Raw genomic sequence first — 26,312 nt, 5'->3', positions numbered from 1 at the left:
GGGGGGTGGCGAGGACGGTTGGCGAGGAGCTTGACAGGATGGGGGTGGGCAGGGCTGGGGAGGCTGGCGTGGTGGAGGCGAGTTGGGACACCGGTGTCAAGATGGCGGCGCATTTTGAGTTGCATATCGAGCAGGGGCCGCATCTGGTCGGTGCGGGGGAGAAGATCGGCGTGGTGGAGGGAGTGCAGGCGTATCGTTGGTATGAGGTTGAGTTTCACGGCAGGGATTGCCATACTGGCACTACCAGTTTTCCACATCGAGCGGACGCGCTGCTGGCGGCGGCGGAGGCTATTGTGGACATTAGGGCACTGGCGGAAGAACTGGGAAATGGTGCGTTGGCGAGCGTGGGCATTATTGAGGCGAAGCCGGGCAGTGTGAATACCGTGCCTGGGTTTGTGAGCATGTCGCTGGATCTGAGGTGTCCGGATGAGAAGATCTTGGATGAGTTGGAGAAGAGGGTCATGGAATCGTTGCGTTCTGCTGCCGCGCACTCCGGTGCGGGTAGAAGGCCAGTCCAGACGAGTATCAAGGAAACCTTTAGAAGCGGTGCCGTCAGATTCCAAAGGGAGGCGGTAGATTGTGTGGAGGCAGCTGCGCGGAATGTGCTCGAGTCCGCCGGAGCTTCGCAGGGCGGCAAGACATTGATGAGGAGAATGAGCAGTGGAGCTGGACATGATAGTGTCTTTGCCAGCAAGCGGTGCCCGACCGCCATGATCTTCGTGCCGTGTAAGGATGGGGTGAGCCATCATCCGGAGGAATGGTGTGAGAAGGAGGACTGTGCCATGGGAGCCAGTGTATTGATCCAGGCTCTGCTGAGGTATGACCGGACTAGGGGATGAGCTGGGATGAGCTGGAATGAACGAACAGACCTAGCTTGAGGGTTTGGAAGTCTCTCTCGTGACGGCGGCCCGGCACAGTAGCTTTGCTGTGTTGTGTCAATGAAAGCGTAAGAATGTAGATGATTAAAAGAAACCTCAGCGAGGAGGAGAACAGTGTAGAAATGGGAAAGAAGGTCAAAGAATTTGGGGGTCGATTTGAGCCTCGAATGAGCTCCCTATCTTAACTGTAGGCTGCCCTCAACCCAGAGAACTCATCCATGCTTCCACTCTGCAATGCTGCTCAAGGCATTCTCGTACTCAACCATAACCAGTTGAACAGTCCGTCCACACCTAAGAAGGAGGCGCAGGATTGCCACGACCTCGGCCAAATCCACCACGGAACGTCGGCGCAAACTCTCCAGGCGCACCACCCTCCTTACCCTCACCCGCATCACGGCGTCTGTAGCCGCCTTCTCGATCGCCTCTCGGCCCACCACGTCCGCCACCAGGGCGTCTCTCACGATCATCACCACCCATCATGCCACGAGGAGGAGCGTGAGAACGTTGTTGCTTGATGTGGGTTGCTGGCACAATCTCGGCGGGCAGATGAAGCCATTCTCGGAGGTAGTCGAGACCTTCAGGCGTGAGGGTGTAGTAATACCATTGCCAGGAGAACTGGGTTTTGAGGTAGCCGCGCGAGGTCAAGGATTGGCAGGCTTTGATCACCTGGACCAAAGTTGTCAGCATGTTAGAACCTTGACCCGATGCTTTGTTGAGCCTGTGAGAGCGTACGTAGAGATTCTTTGTGTCAAGCTCTCGGTGCTTGGGCAGGTTGTAGTCTTTCTGGGCCACGAGCACTCCCTCACGGAAGAGATACTCGTGGATCTTCTTGCGGTCGGCCTTGGGGATCAGCCTGGGGGTTTGTCAGTACAGACATCCTCGTGTATTGTATATTAATATATTATCGGAGGACATACATTGTCGCGAGTTCCTGGCGCTCTTCGGGGAATCGCGTACAATGGCGGGGACGAGGTTGTTCAGGTGGTCTTCGATGAGAGGGACTGGGTTGGATTGGATTTTAACATGTCTTGGATGTCGCTTTGTGGGATTTCGAATCGACCAGGCAGCCCGATATAGCTTAGCGCCTAAACCATCTGGCTTGGCAGATTTCACATGAGAACTTGAAGCATAAAGTGTCAGTGTTGGCGATTACAACTACATATCACCATACGCAGAGGACCATACGCAGAGGACCATATGGAAACCCTAGACTGCACCTCGCGAGGCCGATCAAACAACAGCATCGACATCTCCACCGCTGCGACCATGGACTTCCGAGACAGAATCAACGTCCTCCTCAGGACCTTCCCTGGGCTATCTCTACCCAAGACCGTCTCATTCGCTCTCCCCGCTGGAACCACAACGACAGACCTTCTGGAGCATCTCACAACCATCATCCCACCATCCATCTCTGCACAGCTCATCCTGACAACAACCTCCAACCGCACCGTCCGTCCTTCGCCCAACCTCGTAACCTCACTGATCTCGCCCACCAACAACAACAACAACAACAACAACAACCATGGCACCCTCCTCCCGCTACAGCTCCACGCCCCGCTGCCCGGCGGCAAAGGCGGTTTCGGCGCCCAATTGCGCGCAGCGGGCGGCCGCATGTCATCTCGCAAGCGCAAGAACGCCCTGGCATCCGACCCCAACGCCGGAGTCGGCTCCAACCGCAACCTCGACGGGCGCCGCTTGCGCTCCATCACCGAGGCGAAGAATCTAGCCGAATATCTCGCCACGAAGCCGGAGATGGAGAGACGAGAGAAAGAGGAGCGGAGGAGGAGGTGGGAAGCAGTGGTGGAGGGGGCGGAGAGGAGGGAGGAGGAGATGAGGAAAGGTAAGAGGGGAAAGGGATTGAGTGAGGAGTGGTTGGAGGAGAGGGAGGATGCGGGCGAGAGGACTAGAGAGGCGGTTAGGAAGGCCATGGCAGGCGGAAATTGGAAAGACAATGTTGCGGGAATGGCGGCAAGTCAGGTTGCTGTAGACGGTGGGGCGGGTGCGAGTGCAAGTGGGTCTGGTGGATAGCGATGGCCAACCGAACGACATGGATCTTGATGAGGACGAAGTTAAGATCCTGGAAAAGGAAGCGGCCGACGGAGATGTGGATGCGATATGGGTGCTTCGGAATCGAGTCAAGAAACCAGCACCCAAGGAAAAGGAGGAGACGAGGTATGTCGGCTTTGACGAGGATGACGAGTTCATGAGCAGTTCGGGAGATGAGCAGTATGTACCGACGATTGAAGGGAAAGGGAAGGAGAAGGTGTCTTCTTGAATTTGATATGCTGGGCACATCTGAGGTGACATCAAAAGTCAACAATTCTACTCGCTCCGCATCTCAAGAATGATTGGACATGTGGCTTCACCACCGGCTAGATGAGTCTCTAATCAACGACCTTGACAGCTCTTACCATATGCTCTTGATCCCTACATACTCATCGAGAATAAGAGCACGAAGATCAGCTCTGGAGACCCAACCATTCAGCAGCCCTGCCCCCAACCAGCCATCAGCCTCTCCTCACCACCTATTCCGCACCAGCAACCTTACTCATCTTCCCAAAAGCCCTCACCGACTCCGCCGCCACCACGCCCCACCTCTCCATCTTCCTGTCGTCCACAACTCCGCCGGCCACCCTCGCTTTCGCCTGTGCGCCCTCTACCCCCGCCTTTAGCACCCTGCACCCTTGCTCGCTGTTTTCCGTCGTCTCATCATGCGCAATACCCAACAAGGCACGGATCTCGCCTTGAGCTACACGCCTCCCCGCCTTGATCGCGGCGTCGATCTGCCTCTCTTCCCTGTCGAGCGTGCTCAACAGCTTGTCGCGAGATGACGTGTCGACTCGCAGGCCAGCGAGCTCCGAGTACTCCTTCAGTAAGTTCTGTGAATTGTGAATCAATGTTGCGGATTTGGCGAAGAGGGGTTGATCTTCGACGGAAAGATCGTCGATGGGAAAGGGTAGTTGGGGATCATGGGGCTTGACACCGACTCGGGCGAGGCAGCCGGCGAGAAAGGGAAGGAAAGTTTTCTGGAAGGATTGTTCGGCCTGTTCCCTGTCAAGGAGGTTAACGAAGGTGGCTCTGATTGGCGGTTCTTGCACATGAGCAGACCTCTCCGCATGGCCCGCCCTGACTTTCTCTACAAGCTCCTCCTCCCGATCACGCACGTGTTTCTGGAAAGCTGCAGGCCACCCGTCATTCTTCCCCGTGTTGCGGATGAAGGTCGTGATGTCTGTTTCGAGCTCCCTATCGAAATAAATCTATTCATTAGCACTTGAACATCGAGCTGGGCAACACGGTTGGCGCACGAAATAGACTGAGTGGAAAACTCTTCATCGTCTTGCTCGTTTGCATCGTCAGATTCCTGGCCGTTGGCATCGGTTATCCTCAGCATCGTCTCGTCTTGGCCTTCACCTTCCTCGTTCTGGTTTCGTGATCTCTTGCTTCTGGATTGAACCATGTTGCTGTGGGCTAGAGATGTACTTCAGTAATCTGAGCTGAGGAAGAGTTGGATATAACGATCCCTCACCAGTTCGCTTGCGTGTGCTTTGAGCCATTGTACATTTTTCTCAGACAACAGAATTAAATAGAGAATTAACCAAGCTGTTGGGTAGTAATCTGCTAAGAAAGGATTGAAGCACAGTTCAGCTCCAAATAGAAGGTACGATCAACCACATATTCACGCAATATCTTCACACGAACGCAGTACTCTTCGATCATTGTATTGCTATCAGTACATGAGGTAATGACTGTGGGTGCACAATTACTGTTTGCAAAGGGCAGAGCAGTACAGATGTCAAGACCGTATGCTCACAGACAGCCGCTTTCCCTCGGAATTAAATTAGCCACCATAATCAAGCACGCATCTGGGATCTAGTGAACATGTACAACATCTCAATTCTTGAGTGTCTTGGTATTTTCATGAGCTCATCAGCTGTAAGGGTAAGGGGCATGCTTCTTGGAGTCTCATTATCTCGTGAACGCCAGTGGAGTGAAGGAGCACTGGCCCTTTCCCGCTATCTCTAGTCACCAAAGCAATTCCTCCGGAGCGCAAGATGAAATAGTGAAATCCATCTCGACATTTTCATCGACCTTTAGTTGTGGTGTACGGTGCAAGTGTCGTTGTAATGAGTGACTGACGCAAATTTGAAGTGGACGCAAAGAGCTGTCGAGCGGAGCAGGAGCGCCAAAAATCAAAGAAGGGCTCGTGTCCACCTGGTTACAGAACTCGTAACCATAGAACAATGTTAGGACAGCATTAGGCCCCACCCAGCGTCAAACTCCGGAAATTTCCCGTCCAGTCCTGCCCGGGCGATCTTTCTCCCTGCTGGGGTCGGGAGAATGCACGCTGGGATGTAGAGAACGTGGGGGCATTCGGATCGAGCATCGCATACTGGTGTCCCGTAAATGGTGTGAATGCGTCGCTCGAGCCGAGATGGCTATACATAGCATGTGACATACCAGCCATATCATGACTTTGCTGTTGTATACCACTCGCAAGGCTCAGGCCCTGATAGGGACTGGGGTACGCGTTCCGAAGGTTAGTGCCCTGGGAGGCAGCCAAGCTGCCGCGAGTGTGATCGGTAGGATCGGCATATTCTCCAGCCGAGCTTTGCGTGAGACTGTGTGCTGGGTGGCGACGGCGCCCTGTAGGACTACTACGCCCACCATGCACGCTCAAGGCTGAAAAAGGAGGCGGCACGTTCAGCGAGGAAGTTGGTGTAACAAATGATGCCGGATTAATGGCAGACATCCAGATCCTGGTCTTATAGATCTTGAACAAGTCTGTCACCAGAGAGTTGAAATTGATATAGGCATCAGCAAAGTAATAGAAGGTAAGTTTCTTCCAGTCCCTAAAGTTATCATGTCAGCATGGCTACTTGATGCACGTTTGCACAATCTCGCGCACTCACATCTGAAACTCTGCGTCCAGTATTTCCATGTTGAGTCTGTGCTCGACAACTTTTTGTTGACAGACTCTCTTCGCTTTCGCTTCGTTTCCTTCTTTGTCACGCAAGGTCTGGATTTCATGATTCTGAGCCAGACGTTTGATGAGCTTGGGCTTCAGCTCTCCAGATTGTTGATCTTGAGGCCCGTGCACTCCAGGCGGGCCCATTCCACCGACGGCACTGCCAGGAGCGCCATTCACCCCCAAGCCGTTAGGGTTGACGGCGTTGGGGCCGCCCGTCTGACTCTGTCGTGAGAACAACATCAGCCACTTATAGTGTTCCTCGGCATAATACTCTTTCAGCTGCCGCGCTTCTTCCCAGCCGATGTCAGCATGTGCCACTGTGCCCAGGTCAGTGCCTCGGTCAGCTTCAACGATGACCAATTCTCCGGGTTTGACTTGCAACCCGGTACCTTCCTGGATGTAGAAAACATCGGATCGACAACACTTGAATGTGACTATAAAGAGAGGTTGTGTCTGATGGTCGAGATGGTGGGCCCGCCCGTACGTGTTGGGAGAAGTGTAGGCATGATGGAGAGATGAACCTGCTTGCGGGACTCGACCGAGATCGGGACCGGAGAAGTACGAAGCTGCAAATTGACGATTACGTAAGTGCTCAAGTTCGAGGTCTTGCTCCTGAAGAGTACGAGGAGAAAGCTGGGTACACTCACGATGTTCTCCTTGGGATTCCTGGGCATCCTCTCCAAACGTTCCGTACCCTTCGTCTCGTTCTGTGGGCTTAGTCCGCGGGAGATCCATGGGAAATTGGAGAGGGCTCTTACCGGCCGAGCTTATAGATCCTTGCCGAGTTGGCACATCAGCAAACGAATGACGCCGACTTTGTGGTATCTCGGGAATGCTGCCAAATCCTAGGGAGGTCTGCCACTGTGTGCGCTTTGCACTCTCTGCATTTCGATTGTCAACTTGGGCGGCCGCTTGTTGTTGTCTGTCGAGACTGTTGTATAATTGCTCGCTGAGTCTTCTAAAGGCGCTGCGAGATGCATTTTCAGGTCGTCCTCCTACATCCTCCTGATCCTCAATCGCCAGATCACCACCTTCGGGGCCATTGTTGAATATGCGATTGGTTCTTGAGGGGGCGACCGAATTAGAGAAGCTGCTACTTGCAGAAACTGCTGAGATTGAAGAGCCAGTCCTGTCCCTGAATTTCTTTTCATACTGACCACTTGCGGCTTGTCTAAGAAGTGCGTTTTCTCGAGTTAGCTGCTCAATGGTCCTGGCTTGGGAAACCGAAAAGTTTTGAGAATTGTCCGAATTGTTCTCATTTTCATCGTCGTCATCAACTTCACGTACTCTTCCCAGAGGTCCGGAATCATGCCCAAGATCACCCAGAACACTTGGCCTCGACCCACGGTGCTGTAGAATTGCTGCTTGACCACCTCCACGTCCCCGAGGCACGTTTCCTGAGGATCTGGATAGCGCAGGATTCAATGATTCCGGCTCCAGCTGACCTACTGAGTAGGATTGCGATCGATAGGTCTTAGGAGTCGGATGCAACGGTATGGAAAAAGGAATTGCATTGTCCTTCAATGGTGCTCTGCTCTTCAAAGGACTGTGGGAGTCGCTTGCAAGTAATGGCACACCAGGTGCATCCGTAGCGGTTGGGGAAGATAGAACTTCTTGTAGTCTTGCCGGAGGATCCTTTCTATTCTCATTCCAGATACCAGTGGAGGACCAAGGAAAGGAGGTGCTCGCCGCCGGCCCCCAACCTGCGGTACCACTCATTTTTGGACTGCCTGAAGGTTGAGTCCAGCCACTCAGATCTCCCGATGGCGTTGCCGGAAGAGAGCTGTTTGGACTGTATGTACTATTCAGTTGTATCGGCGCTTTTCTACTTGATGCAGAGGGGATTTCGTTCAGCCAAGAAGTACGACGGGCAGGTTTCGCAGGTTGAGACACGCTGGTGGACGAAGGCACCTGACGGGAGTGTTCTGTCTCGTCGTCTGAAGAAGCAAGGGCTTCTGAATCCGGTGTCGATCGCCTTATACCAGTCCTGCCCAATAGTGCTGTCTTGTGGCTACCGAAAGCTCCCAACGAAGCTGGAGCAACCTTTGAAGTTTGAGGGGCTCTACTCTGTACTGTGCTCATCTTTGCTAACAGTACGAAAAAGCAAAGTAGGTGAATACGTCCCCCGCAAAAGGAAGAATCGTCGCAGTGGTGCAGTCAGGATAGCCCAGATAAGAAGACGAGACCGACAATTATTGCTGTGTCCAAATTTCAGTCACCAAATAAGCAGCTTTCCCTTGCGCTGCCCTCTATATATAATCTGTGGTCTCGCGATATGGGAATCGTTGGCGTGTATCGCACCTTGGAGGGTCGGGCATTAATGCGGGTCAAATGCAGAGAATCTGGCAGGTTCACAGTCAGTTGCTACTTGATCAATCGCCGAAACGGGCGATACGAGATAACATACTTGCTGAAGAAGGGAAGACTGATGTTCACTGCTGCTGTCTCCACGAGCTCTGAGATCTTTAAAAAAGCCGAATAAAGGCTTGTGGTGGAGAAGATGATGATGTAAGATCACAATGAATCCTTAGCAAGCTTGACAAAGGAGTGGGAGCAAGCTTCGGTGTGATCTTCAAAGTCCTAGGCTTCTGTGCTGCCAATGTATGTATGATGCTTCTTTACAGAGATCATACCCCAGGCTGAGGTGAGGAAGAAGTCAGAGTGAGATGTCGAATCGTACCAACCATTTTCTTGTAGTGGCCATCAAAGTACACGAAGGAGACAAAGATCTTCTAGGCTATGCTCATGAAAGCAACGGGAGGCAGGCGACCATAGGGTTTGGAATATGGTGTGAGCAGAGGATGTGGGGTTTTGAAGTTGCACAAGATGCGCAGGGAGTAGGCGGGGCGTTGGGTGTCAGGTATATCCGCTGAGGATATCTGGAACAACGAGAAATCAACTGTGACCTGGATGAACTCAATTCGCGGGAGGAAGGGCACAGATGAGGTTTGCGATAATTGAGAGGAGGACGAAGAGTAAGAGAACAGCTCTTCAGCTTTTGACTTCCACCTCAACCCTGCCGTCGCTGCACAGCACATCATGTCACGAACGACCAAGTTAGAGCCAAAATGCGGAGAAAGCGTTAATTCAAGCGGGTCTAGCTTCATCGAGCTAGATTGATGATGGAAATATGCTGTGGACCCTGGCAAATCTGCTGTCAAGTACGAGCAAGCTACGAGTCAGTTAGTGAATGCCTAATGCCTATTGTTTCTGCCACTGCCAGTGCTGCACATTCCCTCGATCACACCACCTCTCCCATCACTATGTTACGGAGCACTGTGTCAAGAAAGCACTCATCGTCGATGTTTCCCACAGATCTCCGCGGTTCCGACGCACAATTGAGTAATTTCAAGCCCGTCTTGTCATGGAAAGCGATTCCCTTCGGAATGATCCACCAATGCAATATTCTGCTAAGGGTGCTTTATGGAGCCTGCTGCACGGGCCCACTTGTCTTCTTGCCTCGAATTCCGCAACAGCGTATAGACATGGAAGGCTTAACCAAGTCAGGGGCAGATAGGCTTACTACGGCAGGAGGATCAGGATATATTTGCCGCCGTCAAGTAGCGTTGGTAGAAGATGGCCATGACGCTGGCCCAAAGCACAAAACAACAGCTCTATTGGGTTTGGAAATACGGAATACCAGCGGCCCCATCTGGGAAGCCAAATTCATTGCCCCGCTATTTCTTCTTAGGGCCAGCACAGACAGCTGCAACACTAAAAGAATAATTAGATATCTTGTATGATTCCCTGGATGAACATGCCCGATCGACGTTTTCATTACTCGCTTTGAGCCGCCTCACGTGTGCATTCGCCTTCCTCCGCTTCCGAAGGCGACAATCTCAACAACCCCACAGGACATGTGGTGTGCACCTCATGAATCGAGGACCTTTCAATGTCTGCAGGCCCTCCCAGAGACATCCTTTGGAACCCAGATCCCTTACGTCACCCCGGCCAATTCTTTTCAATCATACCAAGTCATACTTCAGCTCTGTCAAGACTCCCCTTTCCCACCGTCGAGGCCACAGCATCAGGACCTTTCTGTTGTCGTAGCTTCTCTTCAAACTTGGCAAACTCCTTCAACGCAATCTCTTCTTCCTGGTCAAGTACTTGATTAACGCCTTTAACTTCCTCAATCTAAAACGGTTAGCAATGCGATGGGTCGCCCCAAAATCCGACGAAACTTACGTAGTGCATTAGCATGTTCTCAATGCCGTTCTTTAAAGTGACGGTGCTCGAATCACAGGTTCGGCATGCCCCTCTAAGTTTCAGCATCACCATTCCATCTTCGAAGCCACGATATTCAATATCTCCACCATCTTCTTGAATAGCTGGTCTGATTCGAGTTTCGAGGAGCTCTTTGATCATTGATACAACTTCACTATCCTCATCGCTGGCGCTGAGCGTGTCCCCTCCAGCATCTTGCCCATTCTCGGCAGTGTTCTTCTCCACAATATTAACCATCTGCTCCCCTGAGGTCACAGCTTCCGTGATCAAACTGAACACCTCTGGCTTTATGTGAGCCCAGTTGGAGTCGGCTGCTTTTGTGACGGTGATGAAGTCGGCGCCATAGAAAATTGACGATACTCCATCAACGGAGAGCAATCTGGCCGCAAGCGGTGATGGATGAGGCGGCGCAAGCGTCGATCGGGGAGAAGTATATTCCACGAAGGTTGATGGGAAGCTTGGAGGTAGGACTGGATGATTGGGCAGAAACTTCAATGCCTGGTGGGAGTGTTAGCCGTTGCATATCTGCGCAGGCTTCCTGTTACACTCACATCGGCGTTAGGCGTAGTCTGGGTTTGAATAAAAATAGTTCTTCGCGCTTCAGAAGCTTTACCAAGGGTATTTCGCTGCTGCTTTTGATGCCGGTAGAGTAGAGGTCGGTGGTTATTCTGAGACGAAGTAATAGTAGGTATTGCTGCTCGATGACAGAGTCTGTCGAAAGGGGTGGTAGATCGTCTTGCACTAGCTGCAAGCCTGATTCTAGATGTAAGAAAAACACTTCTGATTGTCGTAGGAACAGTCTTCGACGCCATTGCGCTTTTGCGCAAATTACGGTTGAGAAGATTGAGGGGCCCAAGCAAATGTAATAAATGAAAATGAATTACGTCTGCCGGAGCTCTTAGGTAAGCATTGACGCAAGATATTTCTTCGAGTCACTCATGGACGTTTTGATAAATCATCTCACTGGAAGCCTTCTTTAGAGCCTTTTGCGATGTCATCTTTGTGCCATATATGCGCACAAGAGCCGTTCAAATATCGGTGTCCTGCATGCAATGCTCAAAGTACGGCGAAGTGCAGCAGCGGTCTCCCAAGTTCACGGCAGCTGACAGAATTGCAGCTTGCTCTTTACAGTGCTCAAAAGACCATAAGGACAAATGCGGAGTACCTCGCAATGCTCTGATTGATGCAGCAGCTACAGAAACCCTCTATCAGGAGTCGAGCGATAGTGAACCCGTGGTTGGCCGGGCTCAGCAGAGTGTGATCGACTCTATCACAAACGCAGCTGAGGTGCAGGAGCTCTTCGTCCGGTACCCAAAATTGCGAACACAGCTTCGAGGCATCTACGAGGCATCCCTGAAGCATGATGAGTCCGAGCAGCATTCATGTTATCAAAGAGAGAGCAATACGCATCATAGCCGAACTCGAGGCTATTACAAGGACGACAAGCAGCATTGGACACCGGAAAAGGGTATTCAGGCCGGCTTGAAGAAGCTTCATATGTGCCTCCGAGCCAGCGATGCAGACTTCAGCGGTCTGAAGGAATTTTGCAAGGTGATAACGAGATTCCAACCAGCTGGTTCCCAGTTACATGCGGATGAAGGAAAATCACCGTACATGAAGCCCACTGTTCACAAAAATTCAGCCTATCAAAAGGGGCTCGGGTCGCCCTCGGCATAGAAGCGGCGGCAAAACGAAAGCATGGTTTGACCTGATTTCTACCTGTCAACAGTGTTGATGGAGCGATCATATAATCATCTAAACATGATTAGCATTGATTTACGTCGTGATATGGTCGGCTTCACAAGGGGCTCCTCGGACAGAGAGGCATTCTCGACCGGTTTCCTTTGACTCGATATCATCAGGCTAGAGATCTTTGCTCGTAGTGAACGCCGTTGTCGTTGCTCGCGCTCCCTGCATTCATCTCTGGAAAGAAGAACATCTTCCTCAACTACTGGTTCCAAGCGCGGTTTGGTAGTCTCGCCTGTTCCCAATTCCTGGTCGCACCTTTGGGTATTTCCATCAACCACGGTGCTTGGCGAACTGTCTGCTAGCATTGCGCTGTTGCATTGTCTTGTGCAATGCTTGACCTTAGGTTTTGACTGTACAGGAGATGCATTCACGGGTATGGCCCTCATGGCTTTGTGGTTCGTACCACGTTGGAATGGATCTCCTTGCGAAAATTGCCTTGAGAGCTTGTTCCGGTCGGTAACGCCTTGAACGGTTGTCATTACCAAACCTGAAGCTGCATATCTTGGCACATAAATGCCATTTTCCAGGCCGCCATCACTCTTCCGAGTTGCGTTGTTTGGGACATCCATAGCTCGAGTTTTCCGCCTGCAAGCAAGTGATGTATTGCTACTGTGAATCTCAAAATTCTGTGGCTTGATCTGGGACCTTTCTCCGCTTTTTGTGGTCTGAAGTGGATAATGCGGCCGGCCAACTGCAGGGCTGTGTAAGATTTGTTTCGAAATGTTATGTGTAACGTAGGCAGAACCTAGTGAAGTCCTCTCTCGAGCGACCGATGCTCCGCTGGCAGATGCTGTACGCGCCGAGGTTAACGAACTGCTTCTCGGAAGACGAGCATTGTGTGACTGGTTGCTTTGTCGTAGAAGCTCGACATCTGCTTTGACTGAATCTTGGCCAGTCATGGACGTCGTTTTCGCGATGGCGTTGCTTTTCTTGACAGTCCGCTCCCAAGCTTGTGACGCTGAACCGTCAGGTTTTCTCATATCAATCTCACCAGCTTCTGGGTGGAGACATTTTGCTGCCTCCCTCTGCTTCACTTTCTGTTGATGAAGCCTGTACGCCTCCTTGCATTGCACTTGATGGGCCTCCAGTCTTCGCGCAAGGTCAAACGGGTCGAAATGACCTGCTGATTTGCTTGAAGCTTGAGGCCGACCGCGGGAAAGAGAGCTTGATTGCATGCTCTACCTCAAATTAGCACAACTTTCTATGGATGAAATGTACCCTTCTTACGTCCGGATATTCTATGCGGCGTAGTCGATATGGCATAGCCGTGATCTGTCTAAAGATGGGATTTGGAGCTTCGTCAACGAGGTGCTTTGTGCTACCTCGGGCTTTGGCGAACCTGGTGACTTTCTGATGTGTTTATACTATTCTATCCTCCAAACTCACAAGCAGCAAATGAGCAATTTCTCCGAGACACGAGGTGCTAAGTAGCGAGACCAAATCCTGACCCGGGAGAAGATGGCTGACCCATGCCTCCATGCCGCCGACAACCCGGCAACGCCGCACTGGTTGTTAGGTATTCGTAGCTTGTCGCCGGCTAAGGCCTCACTAGCTAAGTAGTCATGACTGAACATCTAGCGGTGTTCCAGGTGCACGAAGTCGCGACACAAGAGAGACCATCTTCGAATGATTGTGCACAGGGAGAGTGTAGCACAGGGATGGTGGATTAGTGGTTCGAAAACGGAATGGTTTCATCACAGGCGTCCGCACCGAACCGCAAAATAAGATTGACATTTGGACAGGCACGATGGGTCCATGGACGGTGAAAAACTCTCCCTTTTCCTCGCCAGGGCGCATGATTGCATCATACAACACCAAATGCACGTGTGGAAGTGGTCAGTCGCGGAGGTGTTTGGTATTCAATTGTAGGTTACCTTTTGCACATTTCGTAGAGTGTCCCAAATGATGAACCCCGCCAAAGACGGTGAGCCTAGTCAAAGCCAAAAGCAGAAATAGAGTTGAAAAGGCCCATTGCAATCATTTCGATAGTGTGCGCCGTAGACGCGGTTAGTGGTCATTACCATGGACACATGAAACAAGGAGTGCTCAAGCGTTGAGGGACCTTCTAACTCATCCCACTACACAATACTACGGATACCGGAAAGTAGGAAGGCAATCAAAATAAATAAGTATCAAGCCACCTCATACGACACCGCAGTCACATTCGACGCATGTCTCTCAGATGTTGTGCAAGAAACACCCCACTTGTGTTTCTCACCCACAAGCGCTACTTCTTAGTCTCAAGTGCACTAGCCAGCTACGTGGCCGAGATAACAATGACCTTGTGCTGCAGGCAGGAGGCCAAAATGCGTGCATAGCAGGGCCTCGGTCGCAGCAACGGCCACCAGGGCAGATCTCCTTCTCCACAAGTCCCCACTAACTAACTGACACCTAATGGCACCGTCATTCATCCTTTCCCTATGCTTCGTACCACGGGGTGACTTGTATCGAAATGATGACTTTCTAAGATGCTTGCAACATCAACCTAATGTCTAAGAGCAGGACACCTTCTTGACGGCGTGGTTGAGCTGTGGACCAGCCTCGGTCGCTGAGCCACGTCGATTCGTTCTCAACCACGCATGCATCTCTTCCCGTACATATCCGTGTCTCTGAGAGATTATGGATTCTCGAAGATCCAAAAAATCGCGTTCGATTGCCAATGAGCCTAAAAGTGCCAAAGCTACTCCTGCAAGTGCAAGGCCACCACTGGCCGACCGAACCCATTCTGATCCAGCTGTTGCTCGACGTCGCACCAGTCAGACGCAGTCTTATGGCCAGGGCCAGGGTCAGGGTCAGCGGGAAGCCGACGTCAGGGTCTCGGATGTCAGAATCTCGGATGTCATCGATCGTGATTCCAAGACATCTATCAGAGATGACCCATTTTTCCGTCCTTATCAATCACCGCATTCGACTTGCTTGGCAGCAGAATCTCGTCTTGCACATGGAATTGTCGCCGGCAACGAAGATGTGTGTAGCCCTTGAAAGCCTTTCCCACATTCTCCCCGCGGATATGCTGCCATGCCATCTCGTCCGCTACACGGAAATTCGCATGCTGACTGTTTGACTCCAGCCCAGCAAGAATGCAAATCTTCCTCAGGTCAATGTCGTCGTGCTGGGAAGCCGCCGGGTCGGAAAGTCGACCTTCATACAGAGAGCCCTTGACCTTCGAGAAAGTCCGCCGAGAGTATGGTCAAGCAAGAAGATGTCCCTTGACGGTGTCATCTATATAGTTCGTCTATTTGAGCTAATGATTAATGATATCACAATCACTGACAGCACCAAAATCACGTGGCCCAAGCGCTTGAGTGAGGAGAGCCCGCCTACCATCGACGGAATACTGGTGCTTTACGATGTTACAAATGAGGAAAGCGTAATTGAAATTCCGCACGTTCTATGTAAGTTTGGTTCGACCCACATATTCGAGTACCAGAGCAGCATGTCTACTCATTTTATAACACAATGCTAAATGCCCTGCCGCTTCCCCACGCTCGCCGCTAACTCAGCCATTTCAGATGCGTTGGACAGCTCGGGTGGTTCTGTTGTGTTGGTTTCTTGCAAAGAGGATCACCCCCCACAGCTACGCCGAGTGAATCCTAATTTCAATGAACGGATCAAAAGTCGTTTCAGCAAGGTTGAGACATGCTCCACTTCCGCGAACGTGCCCGAGAGCCAGAAACGATGCATCTCTATAATTCTAAGGTCGATTCTACGCTGTAGAAGAGGTAAGCATTAGATTGGCCTTCCTCAACGAAAGCTTTCAATCCCATCTGCACTGCCTCTCATATTGCGTCGGAACATATCCGGGAGCATCACGGATGACTGAGCCTGTACCGCCATATCGAGCTGTCGCTACTTGATACCAACAGCTTTGGTATCTTTCCTTAGTGGTTAAGGCGGGCCATCTTAGCCAGCATGCTTGCTTGTCTCTCAAGAGTTGATCTGAGAACACTCGGTTGCAAGATGTTTTCTGCTCTTGCTGGACCGCAAAATTCTAGTCAACAATGAACTGACTGCAGGACAGGTGCCGCTATTACTAGCTCTTTGACCAATTCCTACGGGAAGGCAGCGATTTCTCCAAATAACAATCTGCCCAGCAAAGGCCAACACCCGCTGAGGAGAGTGCAGGCGCACTTTCCCATGACGTCTACCTTGCCCACTACGGATTTCAATGACACTCTTAAACCGTTTGGGCAGAAACTGGATGAGCCAACCACATTCCACAAGCTCACTGTGGACGATTCCGCGTCGCAATCTCCTCCACCAGAAGTACTTCACTCGCAACCTCAGACTTTCGTTGCGGACTTGAACCGGATTCCTGATGATTCTGATTCAGCTTCGGGGAATCAGGATTCTGACAACCCAAGCAGTCCTGACCCGCCTCATAAGACAGGCGTCTTGCGACCCGACACAGCTAACAGTCAAACGCATAATACGTTCTTAGACATGGAAGAAGAAGAATCGCAAGACGATTCTATGAATGGTCACAGTCCACCCTCAGTCACAGTGGAAACACCAGAAGCATCCGAGCCAGCGCGAGATGAGACTGGTAGCTCATTTGACGAACTAATCGACCGATTGTTATCGTTGCCCATGTCAAAACAAGATGGCAAGTTCGTACCTGTCTTTCTCTGCCTATACCGGAAATTCGCATCTCCGGGGCAGGTCTTTACTGCCATCACAAATCGATTTAGCCGTGTTGAACATAGCAACGATGCGCAGTTAACCAGGGTAGCTGAACAGCTAAGATATCTTCAAGTACTCGCACTCTGGACGGGTGACTATCCTGGAGATTTTGCACAACCAAATATCAAGAAGGAGGCTACCTCTTTCGTAAGTAGGCTTGAAAGAAGCAGGCTCTTCGCCTATGCGGCCAAAGAAATATCTAATCATTTGGAGCTGGCGAGCGAGGACGACGACGCAGATTGGGGTCGCTTTGACAGCCTGGATGCGCTCCCTGACGCCAATGCTTCGTTCCATAGTCAGTCCGAGGCAACTTCACCATCAATACGTACTGGACAATCGTCGACTGAGGAGCTTCTCAAATCCTCAAGACAAAGCTCATTGGAGGGTTCATACGAAGATTTGACACGGAAGTCGGGGGTACCATCGGTGGGATCCAGTGTTGTGATCTCGTCGAACATGTCGAGCCTGTCACTCCTTGCCCTTCTGCCACGCGACGAAACTCCTCAGGAAGCGCAAAGCTTGATTTCCATTCCGCGCACGCGTTTGTCGAAACTCCAATGGCACCAATTCGTGGAGATACCTGATGAGGATATCGCAAAAGAACTGACACGCATTGACTGGATCTTTTACTCTTCCATCAGACCTCGTGATCTGGTACGACATGTCATTCTTGCGAGTGACGCCAGTAAGACCACGAAAAGCCTTGACAATGTGAATCGAATGATAGATCACTTCAATCACCTGTTCTGCTTTGTGTCCGGCATGATTTTGTTGCGAGACAAGCCGAAGCATCGGGCCAGGATGCTGGAGAAATGGATGACGGTGGCCTGGAAGGTCCGCCAGTTGAACAATTATAACACGTTAGGGGCAATAATTGCCGGTACCAACGGCACCGCAGTACATCGCTTGACTTTGACATGGGAGCTTGTTCCAGAGCAGATCAGGAAAGATTACATGAGATTGACAATACTGATGGGCACTATGCGGTCTCATGGTGCTTATCGGATGGCCTGGGACAACTCCTTTTCAGAACGCATACCCTTCGTACCGGTGTACCGTAAGGACCTTGTTGCAGCAGAGACCGGCAACAGGACGTTCGTAGGCCCACAGGGCGACCGGATCAACTGGAAGAAGTTTGAGATCATGGGCGAAGTTATTATCAGTATGCAGAGAAGTCAGGACAAGCCGTACAAGGTACGGAAGAATGAGGAGGTTTTGAGATTAGTGCTGGAAACTCAGATCTCGCAAGGCGATGAGGTAAGCGGTGTGAAGTATAAATCCATGGTGTCTTGTGGCTGACGTGTTGCAAGGACCTGGCAGAGGAGCTTTATGAACGGAGTTTACAGGTTGAGCCCACGGGCACTGGCGACACATCTCGGAAAAAGTTTGAATGGTTAAGGCGATGAGATTATGATAGCAGATAAAACCCCCCCAATGGTAGAGCCAGAAGATCCACGGGCAAAAGTGATGATGAATTATGTATGACGGACGGGATTTTCTCTAAACAGGAAGCAATGGCACGCATAGAGGGCGCAAGGGTGGATCATGCTGACGGCCGATTGGGTTGATTCGAATAGACAGACTTGGTTGGTTTGTATTTCAACTCGGGAGGTTGGTTCAGCGAGAAAATGCAGGGCATGTCGTGAAGTCGTCCCCAATCTTCCCGAAGTTGAGATCTTGCAGATGTGTTGATGAGTTGCCCCTCGCAACCATTGCATACAGTATCATCTACAAGCAACACGACATCAACATCGTACTTCTAGGACACAAGTTCAGCACCTCCATCATCGGATCATTTGTAATTTATTAACACTCTCTTTGAACTGTGGAGGCTTTTCAACTTCACGGGCGGATGGTTGTCGACAAAGCGGAAGAACACTTCAAGGCTTGGTAAATTTTTGCTCAAAAGCTGCAGCACTCTCATTGACGGTTGGAATGTGTGTCAGAGGTTTTATAATACAAGCAGCCTCCCAGGAGACGGGCCAGCATGGCTTCTTTCATAACAACTATGTTTGTCCCTCTCCAGTCCCCTCCGCCTGCTCAACCTCTTCCTCCCCACTGCACCTTGAAGCAATCGACTTCCTCCATCACAATCAACAGCTATGCTCCTCTTGACCCCTTCGAGCCTGCACATGATTCGCCTTCGCCTGCTGCACGCAAGCTGCGTGAAGATCTGAATGTTGACTATTCTTCGCCCACTAGCAATGCGCGATCACGGAATCAATTCAAGCCAGCACGCGCGAATAAGGGGACAACAAGCTATCAATTGAGACAGTTTGCGGAGGCCACACTGGGTAGTGGGAGTTTGCGGAAAGCTGTCAAACTGCCCGAGGGAGAAGATCTGAACGAATGGCTGGCTGTCAATGGTATGCGCGGGCTCGGGGTGGGGATTAGGACAAAGCGCACGCTGACAGGATGGCCTCAGTGGTCGATTTCTACAACCAGATAAACCTTCTCTACGGCTCAATCACTGAATTCTGCTCGCCACAATCATGCCCCGAAATGAAAGCTACCGATGAGTAGGTCCAGCCCGAGAGATTCGTCGTTCAGGCGAAGAAAAGTCAGCTAACGAAGTCAGGTTCGAATACCTTTGGCAAGACGCCGAAAACTTCAAGCGTCCGACAAAGATGCCTGCTCCAGAGTATATCGAACACTTGATGAGCTGGGTCCAAGGTAACATCGACAACGAGCAAACATTCCCCAGTCGTATCGGTCAGTTGCCTTATTGATACTCCCAGTCCAGCCCACACATCCCAAGTCATCCAGGTACTCATGTCCCTGCAGGTGTCCCATTCCCCAAGAGCTTCAGTCAAACAATCCGCCAGATTTTCAAGCGGCTCTACCGTGTCTACGCCCATATCTACTGCCACCACTACCCTGTCATTATCCACCTAGGTCTCGAGCCACATCTCAACACCAGCTTCAAGCACTACGTCTTGTTCATCGACGAGCATGGATTGGAGAAGGGGGCTGGAAAGGACTTCTGGGGTCCTTTGGGTGATCTGGTGGAAAGTATGCTGCGCAGCGATTGAGTGTTGCGAGTTGCGGCATAATAAAGTCGCGTCAGAGCAGGCAACTAGGGCAACATAGCTTGTCCTTGCATTGCGTGGAGTTAGGGCACGGGTAACGGTGACGGTGATGGGCTACCAGAGCATCTGCGTGGGCGTGTGATTGGTGCTTTCAGGTCCTGATAACTGCATTCCATTCGAGGCCATGTGCGTCTAGCTGCTATGAAGAGTATATGGTCCTGTCCTGTCTGCTAGTGCCAACTCAGAACTTGGGATATCAACTGTAGACTCACTCGTTAACGAGCAAAGCACGCTTGAGTGCTCCGAAAGTGTCATTCCGTCGTTCCAGGCGCTTCGTGAGGGCTTGATGCCAAGCGACATCACATGACCATTGAAACTCTGTTTCGCCAGTTAGCTCCAGCTGGGGAGCTTCAGAACCTCAACCGAGCAGTGCCCATCTGGAGCGGAAATTCGCAGTTGACTCCCATAGCACGGAGGATCACCATCGAGATCATACACATACATTCCAACAGCGCGAGATACGCTGCTTCGTCGCCTTGCCAGATGATGTCCTCCCGATTAGCCCGGCCTGCCCTGGCTGCTACCACACGACAAGCTCCTCGGTGTGCGACCCGAAGCTACGCAGCAGCTGCCTCCTCAATTGATCCAAAGCCACCGGTGCCGCTGTTCGGGGTAGATGGCACATACGCAAGTGCATTGGTATGTTCCCCGACGTGCTCAGGTGCATCCCTTTGGGGGTCGTTACGTAGAGTCTCATAACTACATATATCATCCCGGGCAACCTCCACCAAACCCAATTCCCGACACATGCACGCACCACAAAGCTCTGTCTCTCCAAATGCACAACTCTCTAACCCAGATCTTGTCCTTTTCAATGTCTAGTATACCGCAGCCGCCAAATCCTCCTCTCTCGACTCGATCGCCAAATCGCTCACCTCGCTCCACCAAGTGCTGAAATCCGACGCCAAACTCTCCCCCATCCTCCACGCGCCCACCCTGACCGACGCCGACAAGTCCGCCATCATCGCCGAACTGGAAAAGCACACCGGCGGCGGCGACAAGCAGGGCACGATGAAGAACTTCCTCCAGACGCTGGCCGAGAACAATCGACTGGGTCTGTTGGAGGGGGTGTGCGAGAAGTTCGCGGAGCTGATGAGTGCATACAGAGGCGAGATGGAGCTGGTCATCACCAGTGCCCAGAAGCTGGAGGATCGCGTGGTGAGGAGATTGGAGGCGGCGATCGCGAAGAGCGAGTACAGTCACGGGAAGAAGATTAAGGTGGTTACCAAGGTATGTCTTGGTCTATCCACGAATTTTCTGCGTGGGCGACGCGATTAGCGAGAGAGAAAGAGAGGGGCGGGGAAATATGGTCGCTTCTCTGTGTTCATTACGCCCCCACCCGCGACCGCTGGTGCTAACGATCCCAATTGCAGGTCAATCCGGAAATCCTGGGTGGTCTGGTCGTCGAGATCGGAGACCGCACAATCGACTACAGCGTCTCGGCCAAGATTGCCAAACTCAACAAGCTGCTGACCGATACTGTGTAAGCAACAGCAAATAGCAATAGCAATAGCAAAAGCCCGGCCGCGATCACTGTTGTGTGACCTGGTCACAAGAAGGCGAGGAGTCGGTTGCAGCGGTGTCAAAGTAGAAGGGAGGAAGAGTATATATATAAAAATGGACCTACCGCAAATCCAGGACCGCTCCATACCAATAATGCGCTGATGCTTGCTTACTTACTTACTGCCTTACTGCTCAAAGTGCATCACTGACAACTTTGGAAAAGGGATGGAGTAGTCTGTCGAGCCCGGGTGCTGCAGGACAGGAAAGGTTGCCTCGATTGATTGATTGATAGATCGAGCGAGCATCTACTCACCGTAACAGCAGCAGCAGCAGCACATCCGAGTGTCACAATCGAGGAGCGAAAAGAGAAGGGAAAAAAGAGAAAGTTGTACAGATGCCCCCTTTCTTTCTTCCTTCCCCCCTCCTGACCTGCCTGCTGAGCGGGCAGCTTTGGATTTATTTACAGTAATAATATCTATGAGAATAAGAATAGAGCGAGGGCAAACCTTGCCTGGCTTGCTCTGTGCAGTTTCCTCTCCTGCCCAGCTTCCTCTTTCCGCTTTCCCCTCCTCCTCTTCTTTTCTATCCCAGTCCCTTGCCACCTACTCACTCATTCTGCCACACTCCGCCAAACAAAGAGACCGGATTCATATCAATCAATCAATCAATTAGTCAATCCAACTGCGCCTCAAACTCATCCTCGTAGACCGCCACACTCTCATCCGTGCGAATCCGACTCAACTGCTCATCAATATACTTCTCCATATGACTCTCCGCCTCACTCCTTCTTCGTTCCTCCTCCCTCCTCTCCTTGGCGAGTTGTTCCTCGTTCCCGAATGCATCCCCGTCGCTGATGGCTGTGCTGTCGCGCCTACGGGGAGAGAGGCGGGGATCGGACGGGCTGTAGAGGGACTGGTTGCCGATGGAGCGGGAGGTGGAGGAGCGGCGGAGACGGGCTGTGCCGTTAGGGGAGGTGGGGACGGAGGATTTGCGTCGGCGGAGGTTGCCGCGCGAGAAGGTGTCGTCGAAATAGTGCGCTGCGGCGACGGAGGGGGTCCGTGGGGTTTGGGGGAGGCGGCAGTTGATTCTATGGACGCGAGTCAGTGAGTACGCCCGTTTCGCGTTTGCTAGCAGTGGAGAGGGGATGATAGGTTGAAGGAGAAAAATGTATGCCTGCTTACCCAGTATCGTGTATCATCTTGGCGATCAACCCAGTCCAGCCGCATTGATGTGTGGCACCCAACCCACGACCAGAGTCCCCGTCAAAGAATTCGTAGAACCACAGGTAGTCTTTCCAGTGTGGATCGAAGTCTAGCATATCATTACCGTCGTTGACGGCTCTCCTGCCATCATCACCTCGGGCGAACAGATGCTGTAATCTGTGCTGCAGCTCCTCCGCCACATGGCCCAGATGCATGTAATCACCCGATCCCGTCGGGCACTCGATCTGCAGACTTTGTCCGTAGAACATGTAGAAGCGCAATAGGGATTCTACAAGTAGAAAGTTCACACAGAGCCAGATAGGACCGCGCCAATTGGAGTTTCCGCCGAAGAGTCCGGAGTCGCTATCGCCGGGGACATAGCCGACCTTGAATTGCTGGCCATTAACTTCCATGCTGTATGGGTGTTCTTCGTGATGACGGGATAAGGAGCGGATACCATGATCGGAGAGGAACTCTGTCTCGTCCAACATTCGCTTCAAGATCTTCTCTAGGCGATCCTTGGACACAAGAGACAACAGCAGTCGCTCGTCCTTCCCTCGTTTCCGCATGCTAGCGATGTTTCGCTCTGCAACATCATGCCGGTTTTCGATGAACCAATTCATTCGTTTTTTGAAGCTAGGGAATTTATTGACCAGCTCAGGTTCAAGAGTCAATACCGCGTATAGTGGGATCAGTCCTACGAGCGACCGTACGGGAAGTTGTTGAGTCCATGGGCCGCCCCAGGAGATAGCATCGTAGTAGAAGCCGTCTTCCTCGTTCCACAGCGATTTCTCAGCCCCTCCTGCTCGAAAGGTCATGGCGTCGGAGATGAGGATGAAGTGCTCGAAGAATTTCGAGGCGATGTCTTCGTATATGCGGCGATGCTTGGCCAGTTCGAGAGCAATGTTCAGCATGGACAGACAATAGAAGGCCATCCAGCCTGTTGAATCGGCTTGTTCGAGCACACCACCTGTTGGTAAGGGCTCGGAGCGATTGAAGAGTCCGATATTGTCTAGACCCAGAAAGCCGCCCTCAAAGACGTTCTTGCCGTCATAATCTTTACGATTGACCCACCATGTGAAATTGAGCAACAGCTTTTGGAAGACTCGTTCTAAGAAGTCAAGATCTTGGCGTCCATACATTTTGCGCTCGATCTTGAAGGTTCGGAAGACCGACCAAGCATGTACCGGTGGATTTACATCCCCAAAATTCCACTCGTAAGCTGGGAGCTGGCCGTTTGGATGCATGTACCATTCTCGGGTGAGAAGATCAAGCTGTTTCTTAGCAAAGTCGGGGTCAATCATGGCCAGCGGTATGCAGTGAAATGCTGTATCCCAAGCCGCAAAGAAAGGATACTCCCACGAGTCAGGCATGGACAAGATATCGTCAAGGAACATGTGCTTCCAGTTGGCGTTTCGAACAGCTTTTCGACCTGGTGGCGGAGGAGGCATATTGGGATCGCCATTGGCCCACTGATCCCATATGAAGTGATAATGCTGCTTGGTCCACATCATGCCAGAAAGTGCTTGTCTCTGGATGTTGCGAAGATCGTCAGCCATTGGAAGGGGACTGATACGCCAGAAGAACTCGTCAGCTTCTGCTATTCTTTGCTCCATGATATCATCGAGCAGTTCCTCATTCAAATACCCGTCGAAGCGCTTAGAAAGCCTGAACCGCACGACAGCGCATTCTCCAGGCGGTACTCCATCCCCCTGATCGAACGCATACCAGGCGGCACATTTGGTGCCATGGCAACGAGGATTGATTGCGCCTTTTTCCTCATTCACGATCCACCGATGGAAGGCATCTTTGACGTATGGTTGAGGGTTCTTCTGGCCGTACAGAGCTTGAAAGTTTGTGTCATTCTCGGTGAAAATAAGTCTGGGCGGAATATTCTCAGCATCCTGTCCTGTGCCGGGAGAGGGTGATAACTGGAAGAAACGATTTCCAAGCTTGGGATGTTTTGACTGCGCTGTCATAGGTCCGACGATTTTGATCGCTGGTTTTTTGCTGGGATGTTCGTGACCCCATGACCATGTGTTTCTGAACCACATATGTGGTATTATATGCAAAGGAGCTGGTTCTTGACCTCGATTGTATGCTGTAACTCTGAAAAGGAGCTCTTCCTCGTCATCGGCCTCCTTGGCCATTTCAATGAAAATATCAAAGTACCGGTCGTCTTTGAAAGCATCCGTGTCAACTATGTTATACTCGCGTTCCTCTCTTCCGCGCTTCGCATTCTCTTTGATCAGTTCTTCGTAAGGAAATTTTCGCTGGGGTAATTTATACAGGTACTTCATATAAGCTATTCCAGCCATTAGCAATGATCAATTGGCTGGGGTTTGGTTACTCACAATGGGTGGGAGTATTATCTAGGTGGAAATGCGCCTCTTTGATGCTCTCGCCATGGTTTCCCTGGGGATTGGAAAGTCCAAACAGGCGCTCCTTTAAGAAATCGTCTTTTTCGTTCCAGAACGCAAATGCAATGTTTTGCAGGCCGTGGGTATCTGACACTCCAGCAATACCGTCTTCACCCCATCGAAAGGCTCTTGATCTGGCATGATCATGGGAGAAATGACTCCAAGCATCGCCATCTTCGGAATAGTCTTCTCGCACCGTAGCCCATTGACGTTCTGCAACATAGGGACCCCATTTCTTCCAGTACTTCGTACGGTCACGATCCTGCTTCAGACGCTTCTCTTCTTCGCAAAGGTACTCGTGATTGTCGAATTGGACCATGTCGTTTGCTGGAGCGCCCGAGCTGGGATATACTCAAAGGCGATGTGAAATACTTTGAGGATTATCAAACAGGCATTATAAGGTGCTGGCTACAGCTATAGGGAGAGACTGAGGACAGCGGGATCACAACTGCCAGAGCGCAAGGTAGAAGAATACAAGTTTAGGAGGAGCTGTGTTGAAGCTCTGGAGTCTAGTAACAGAAATATCGAATGCGGGTAGTTGCTTCCAGCACTCCCAGCCGGCCTTACCTCCGAAGTGCACAAAGTTCTTTTCGATGGTTTCACCATCCCTGCGGCGCGGCAGGTCCTAACGGAACCAATACATTAGATTTTCCTGTCTCAACTATTTTCCCGGGAATTTAAGGACCAAGGTCAACGTTCACCATGATAAACTTGGACATGAGATGACGGCTCGCCGACAACTTAGCGCATCGCCAGAAACCACGGAGACCTACGTAGCACTCCGGGAAGAGTCATACGTAGTAAGTATTGTTACATAGGCTGGTGCTAGTGACGGCTAGTTATCGTTACTCTATAATAGTGCTGTGATTTGGTATTGCGAAGCTTGACATGAGCACATCAATTCAAATAGGTTACAAATTTACAATTCTTCTGGTCTTGGACTAGCTGTCTTGTACAAAAGACGTTTTCGAGTAAAAATACTAGCGCTGAACTAACAACACTTCATGCGCCGACTTAGTGTGCTTACGGAGTACTCCGTATTCTGCGTCAGGGTGCCGGGGGTGCTCCGACCGCATCGGGTCAGGCGCCCCCCGTGACCGCTTGCCGCTTTTATCTTTCGGCGGTTGCCGCGTCGCTCGTCTATATATTGGTCACCGCCCCCCGACCACGATAGCGTTGATGTCTGCATGCGACCTTCAGCGACCATCACGCCGCTTTGTCCACCCATCCGCAAACTGTGTCAGCTGGCGGCTGCGCCCCCGGGGCTGGCATTCCTAGCCGCCGCGGGCTGACACCAGCTCCATGTTGGCCAAAGTTCTACGCTCACGATTCGCCGATATCAACCGATGATGCTGACGACTACTACGTACGTCGACAATCTTATCTAGCGCCCCGGGCCAGGCGTCTCCGGTCCCTCGTGGAGGTACCTGGTTCGACACCATTGCCACCCTCACCACCGCCCACTTCTCGCTAACACGAGCGGCGCACTATTTGTCCCCGAGACCACCTCGCCAATCAGAAAAATACCGCAGCCGTTGACAATGCAGTGGCACCACTCCTTCATCCCTCGCATAGGGGCTCTGGCCAACTGACAT

General features: G+C 51.5%; 12 protein-coding genes across 12 annotated transcripts; 6 read left to right on the top strand and 6 right to left on the bottom strand.

The window, feature by feature from the left end:
- Positions 1-38: 38 nt before the first annotated feature.
- Positions 39-839, top strand: EPUS_06328 (uncharacterized protein; the record flags this gene model as incomplete). The annotated part of the gene is made up of 1 exon (XM_007805858.1): positions 39-839. One exon carries the CDS (start codon positions 39-41, stop codon positions 837-839), a length of 801 nt encoding a protein of 266 aa, XP_007804049.1.
- Positions 840-1,169: 330 nt separating this feature from the next.
- Positions 1,170-2,008, bottom strand: EPUS_06327 (40S ribosomal protein S10-B; the record flags this gene model as incomplete). The annotated part of the gene is made up of 4 exons (XM_007805857.1): positions 1,170-1,544; positions 1,611-1,731; positions 1,796-1,879; positions 1,992-2,008. The coding sequence occupies 4 exons, from the start codon at positions 2,006-2,008 to the stop codon at positions 1,170-1,172; spliced, it is 597 nt and encodes a 198-aa protein (XP_007804048.1).
- Positions 2,009-2,144: 136 nt separating this feature from the next.
- Positions 2,145-3,153, top strand: EPUS_06326 (uncharacterized protein; the record flags this gene model as incomplete). The annotated part of the gene is made up of 2 exons (XM_007805856.1): positions 2,145-2,889; positions 2,948-3,153. The coding sequence occupies 2 exons, from the start codon at positions 2,145-2,147 to the stop codon at positions 3,151-3,153; spliced, it is 951 nt and encodes a 316-aa protein (XP_007804047.1).
- A 250-nt stretch (positions 3,154-3,403) lies between these two features.
- Positions 3,404-4,335, bottom strand: EPUS_06325 (uncharacterized protein; the record flags this gene model as incomplete). Its single annotated transcript, XM_007805855.1, has 2 exons — positions 3,404-4,121; positions 4,184-4,335. 2 exons carry the CDS (start codon positions 4,333-4,335, stop codon positions 3,404-3,406), a joined length of 870 nt encoding a protein of 289 aa, XP_007804046.1.
- A 798-nt stretch (positions 4,336-5,133) lies between these two features.
- On the bottom strand, positions 5,134-7,929 carry EPUS_06324 (uncharacterized protein; the record flags this gene model as incomplete). Its single annotated transcript, XM_007805854.1, has 2 exons — positions 5,134-5,728; positions 5,789-7,929. The coding sequence occupies 2 exons, from the start codon at positions 7,927-7,929 to the stop codon at positions 5,134-5,136; spliced, it is 2,736 nt and encodes a 911-aa protein (XP_007804045.1).
- Positions 7,930-9,822: 1,893 nt separating this feature from the next.
- On the bottom strand, positions 9,823-10,883 carry EPUS_06323 (uncharacterized protein; the record flags this gene model as incomplete). Its single annotated transcript, XM_007805853.1, has 3 exons — positions 9,823-9,981; positions 10,033-10,569; positions 10,623-10,883. 3 exons carry the CDS (start codon positions 10,881-10,883, stop codon positions 9,823-9,825), a joined length of 957 nt encoding a protein of 318 aa, XP_007804044.1.
- Positions 10,884-11,082: 199 nt separating this feature from the next.
- On the top strand, positions 11,083-11,748 carry EPUS_06322 (uncharacterized protein; the record flags this gene model as incomplete). Its single annotated transcript, XM_007805852.1, has 1 exon — positions 11,083-11,748. One exon carries the CDS (start codon positions 11,083-11,085, stop codon positions 11,746-11,748), a length of 666 nt encoding a protein of 221 aa, XP_007804043.1.
- Positions 11,749-11,822: 74 nt separating this feature from the next.
- Positions 11,823-13,083, bottom strand: EPUS_06321 (uncharacterized protein; the record flags this gene model as incomplete). Its single annotated transcript, XM_007805851.1, has 2 exons — positions 11,823-12,998; positions 13,048-13,083. 2 exons carry the CDS (start codon positions 13,081-13,083, stop codon positions 11,823-11,825), a joined length of 1,212 nt encoding a protein of 403 aa, XP_007804042.1.
- Positions 13,084-14,439: 1,356 nt separating this feature from the next.
- Positions 14,440-17,909, top strand: EPUS_06320 (uncharacterized protein; the record flags this gene model as incomplete). Its single annotated transcript, XM_007805850.1, has 5 exons — positions 14,440-14,787; positions 14,891-15,215; positions 15,324-15,542; positions 15,842-17,760; positions 17,814-17,909. 5 exons carry the CDS (start codon positions 14,440-14,442, stop codon positions 17,907-17,909), a joined length of 2,907 nt encoding a protein of 968 aa, XP_007804041.1.
- Positions 17,910-18,490: 581 nt separating this feature from the next.
- EPUS_06319 (maintenance of ploidy protein mob1) lies at positions 18,491-19,535 on the top strand (the record flags this gene model as incomplete). The annotated part of the gene is made up of 4 exons (XM_007805849.1): positions 18,491-18,869; positions 18,929-19,022; positions 19,082-19,215; positions 19,288-19,535. 4 exons carry the CDS (start codon positions 18,491-18,493, stop codon positions 19,533-19,535), a joined length of 855 nt encoding a protein of 284 aa, XP_007804040.1.
- A 360-nt stretch (positions 19,536-19,895) lies between these two features.
- Positions 19,896-21,079, top strand: EPUS_06318 (ATP synthase subunit 5; the record flags this gene model as incomplete). The annotated part of the gene is made up of 3 exons (XM_007805848.1): positions 19,896-20,231; positions 20,415-20,822; positions 20,966-21,079. 3 exons carry the CDS (start codon positions 19,896-19,898, stop codon positions 21,077-21,079), a joined length of 858 nt encoding a protein of 285 aa, XP_007804039.1.
- Positions 21,080-21,767: 688 nt separating this feature from the next.
- EPUS_06317 (uncharacterized protein) lies at positions 21,768-25,036 on the bottom strand (the record flags this gene model as incomplete). The annotated part of the gene is made up of 3 exons (XM_007805847.1): positions 21,768-22,182; positions 22,277-24,602; positions 24,652-25,036. 3 exons carry the CDS (start codon positions 25,034-25,036, stop codon positions 21,768-21,770), a joined length of 3,126 nt encoding a protein of 1,041 aa, XP_007804038.1.
- Between the last annotated feature and the right edge of the window lie 1,276 nt (positions 25,037-26,312).

The sequence above is a fragment of the Endocarpon pusillum genome (genome assembly GCF_000464535.1).
Source record: "Endocarpon pusillum Z07020 unplaced genomic scaffold scaffold481, whole genome shotgun sequence".
Lineage (NCBI taxonomy): Eukaryota > Fungi > Ascomycota > Eurotiomycetes > Verrucariales > Verrucariaceae > Endocarpon > Endocarpon pusillum.
Note: the sequence above shows the minus strand (reverse complement) of the source record. Positions and strands in the feature narration are given on the sequence as shown.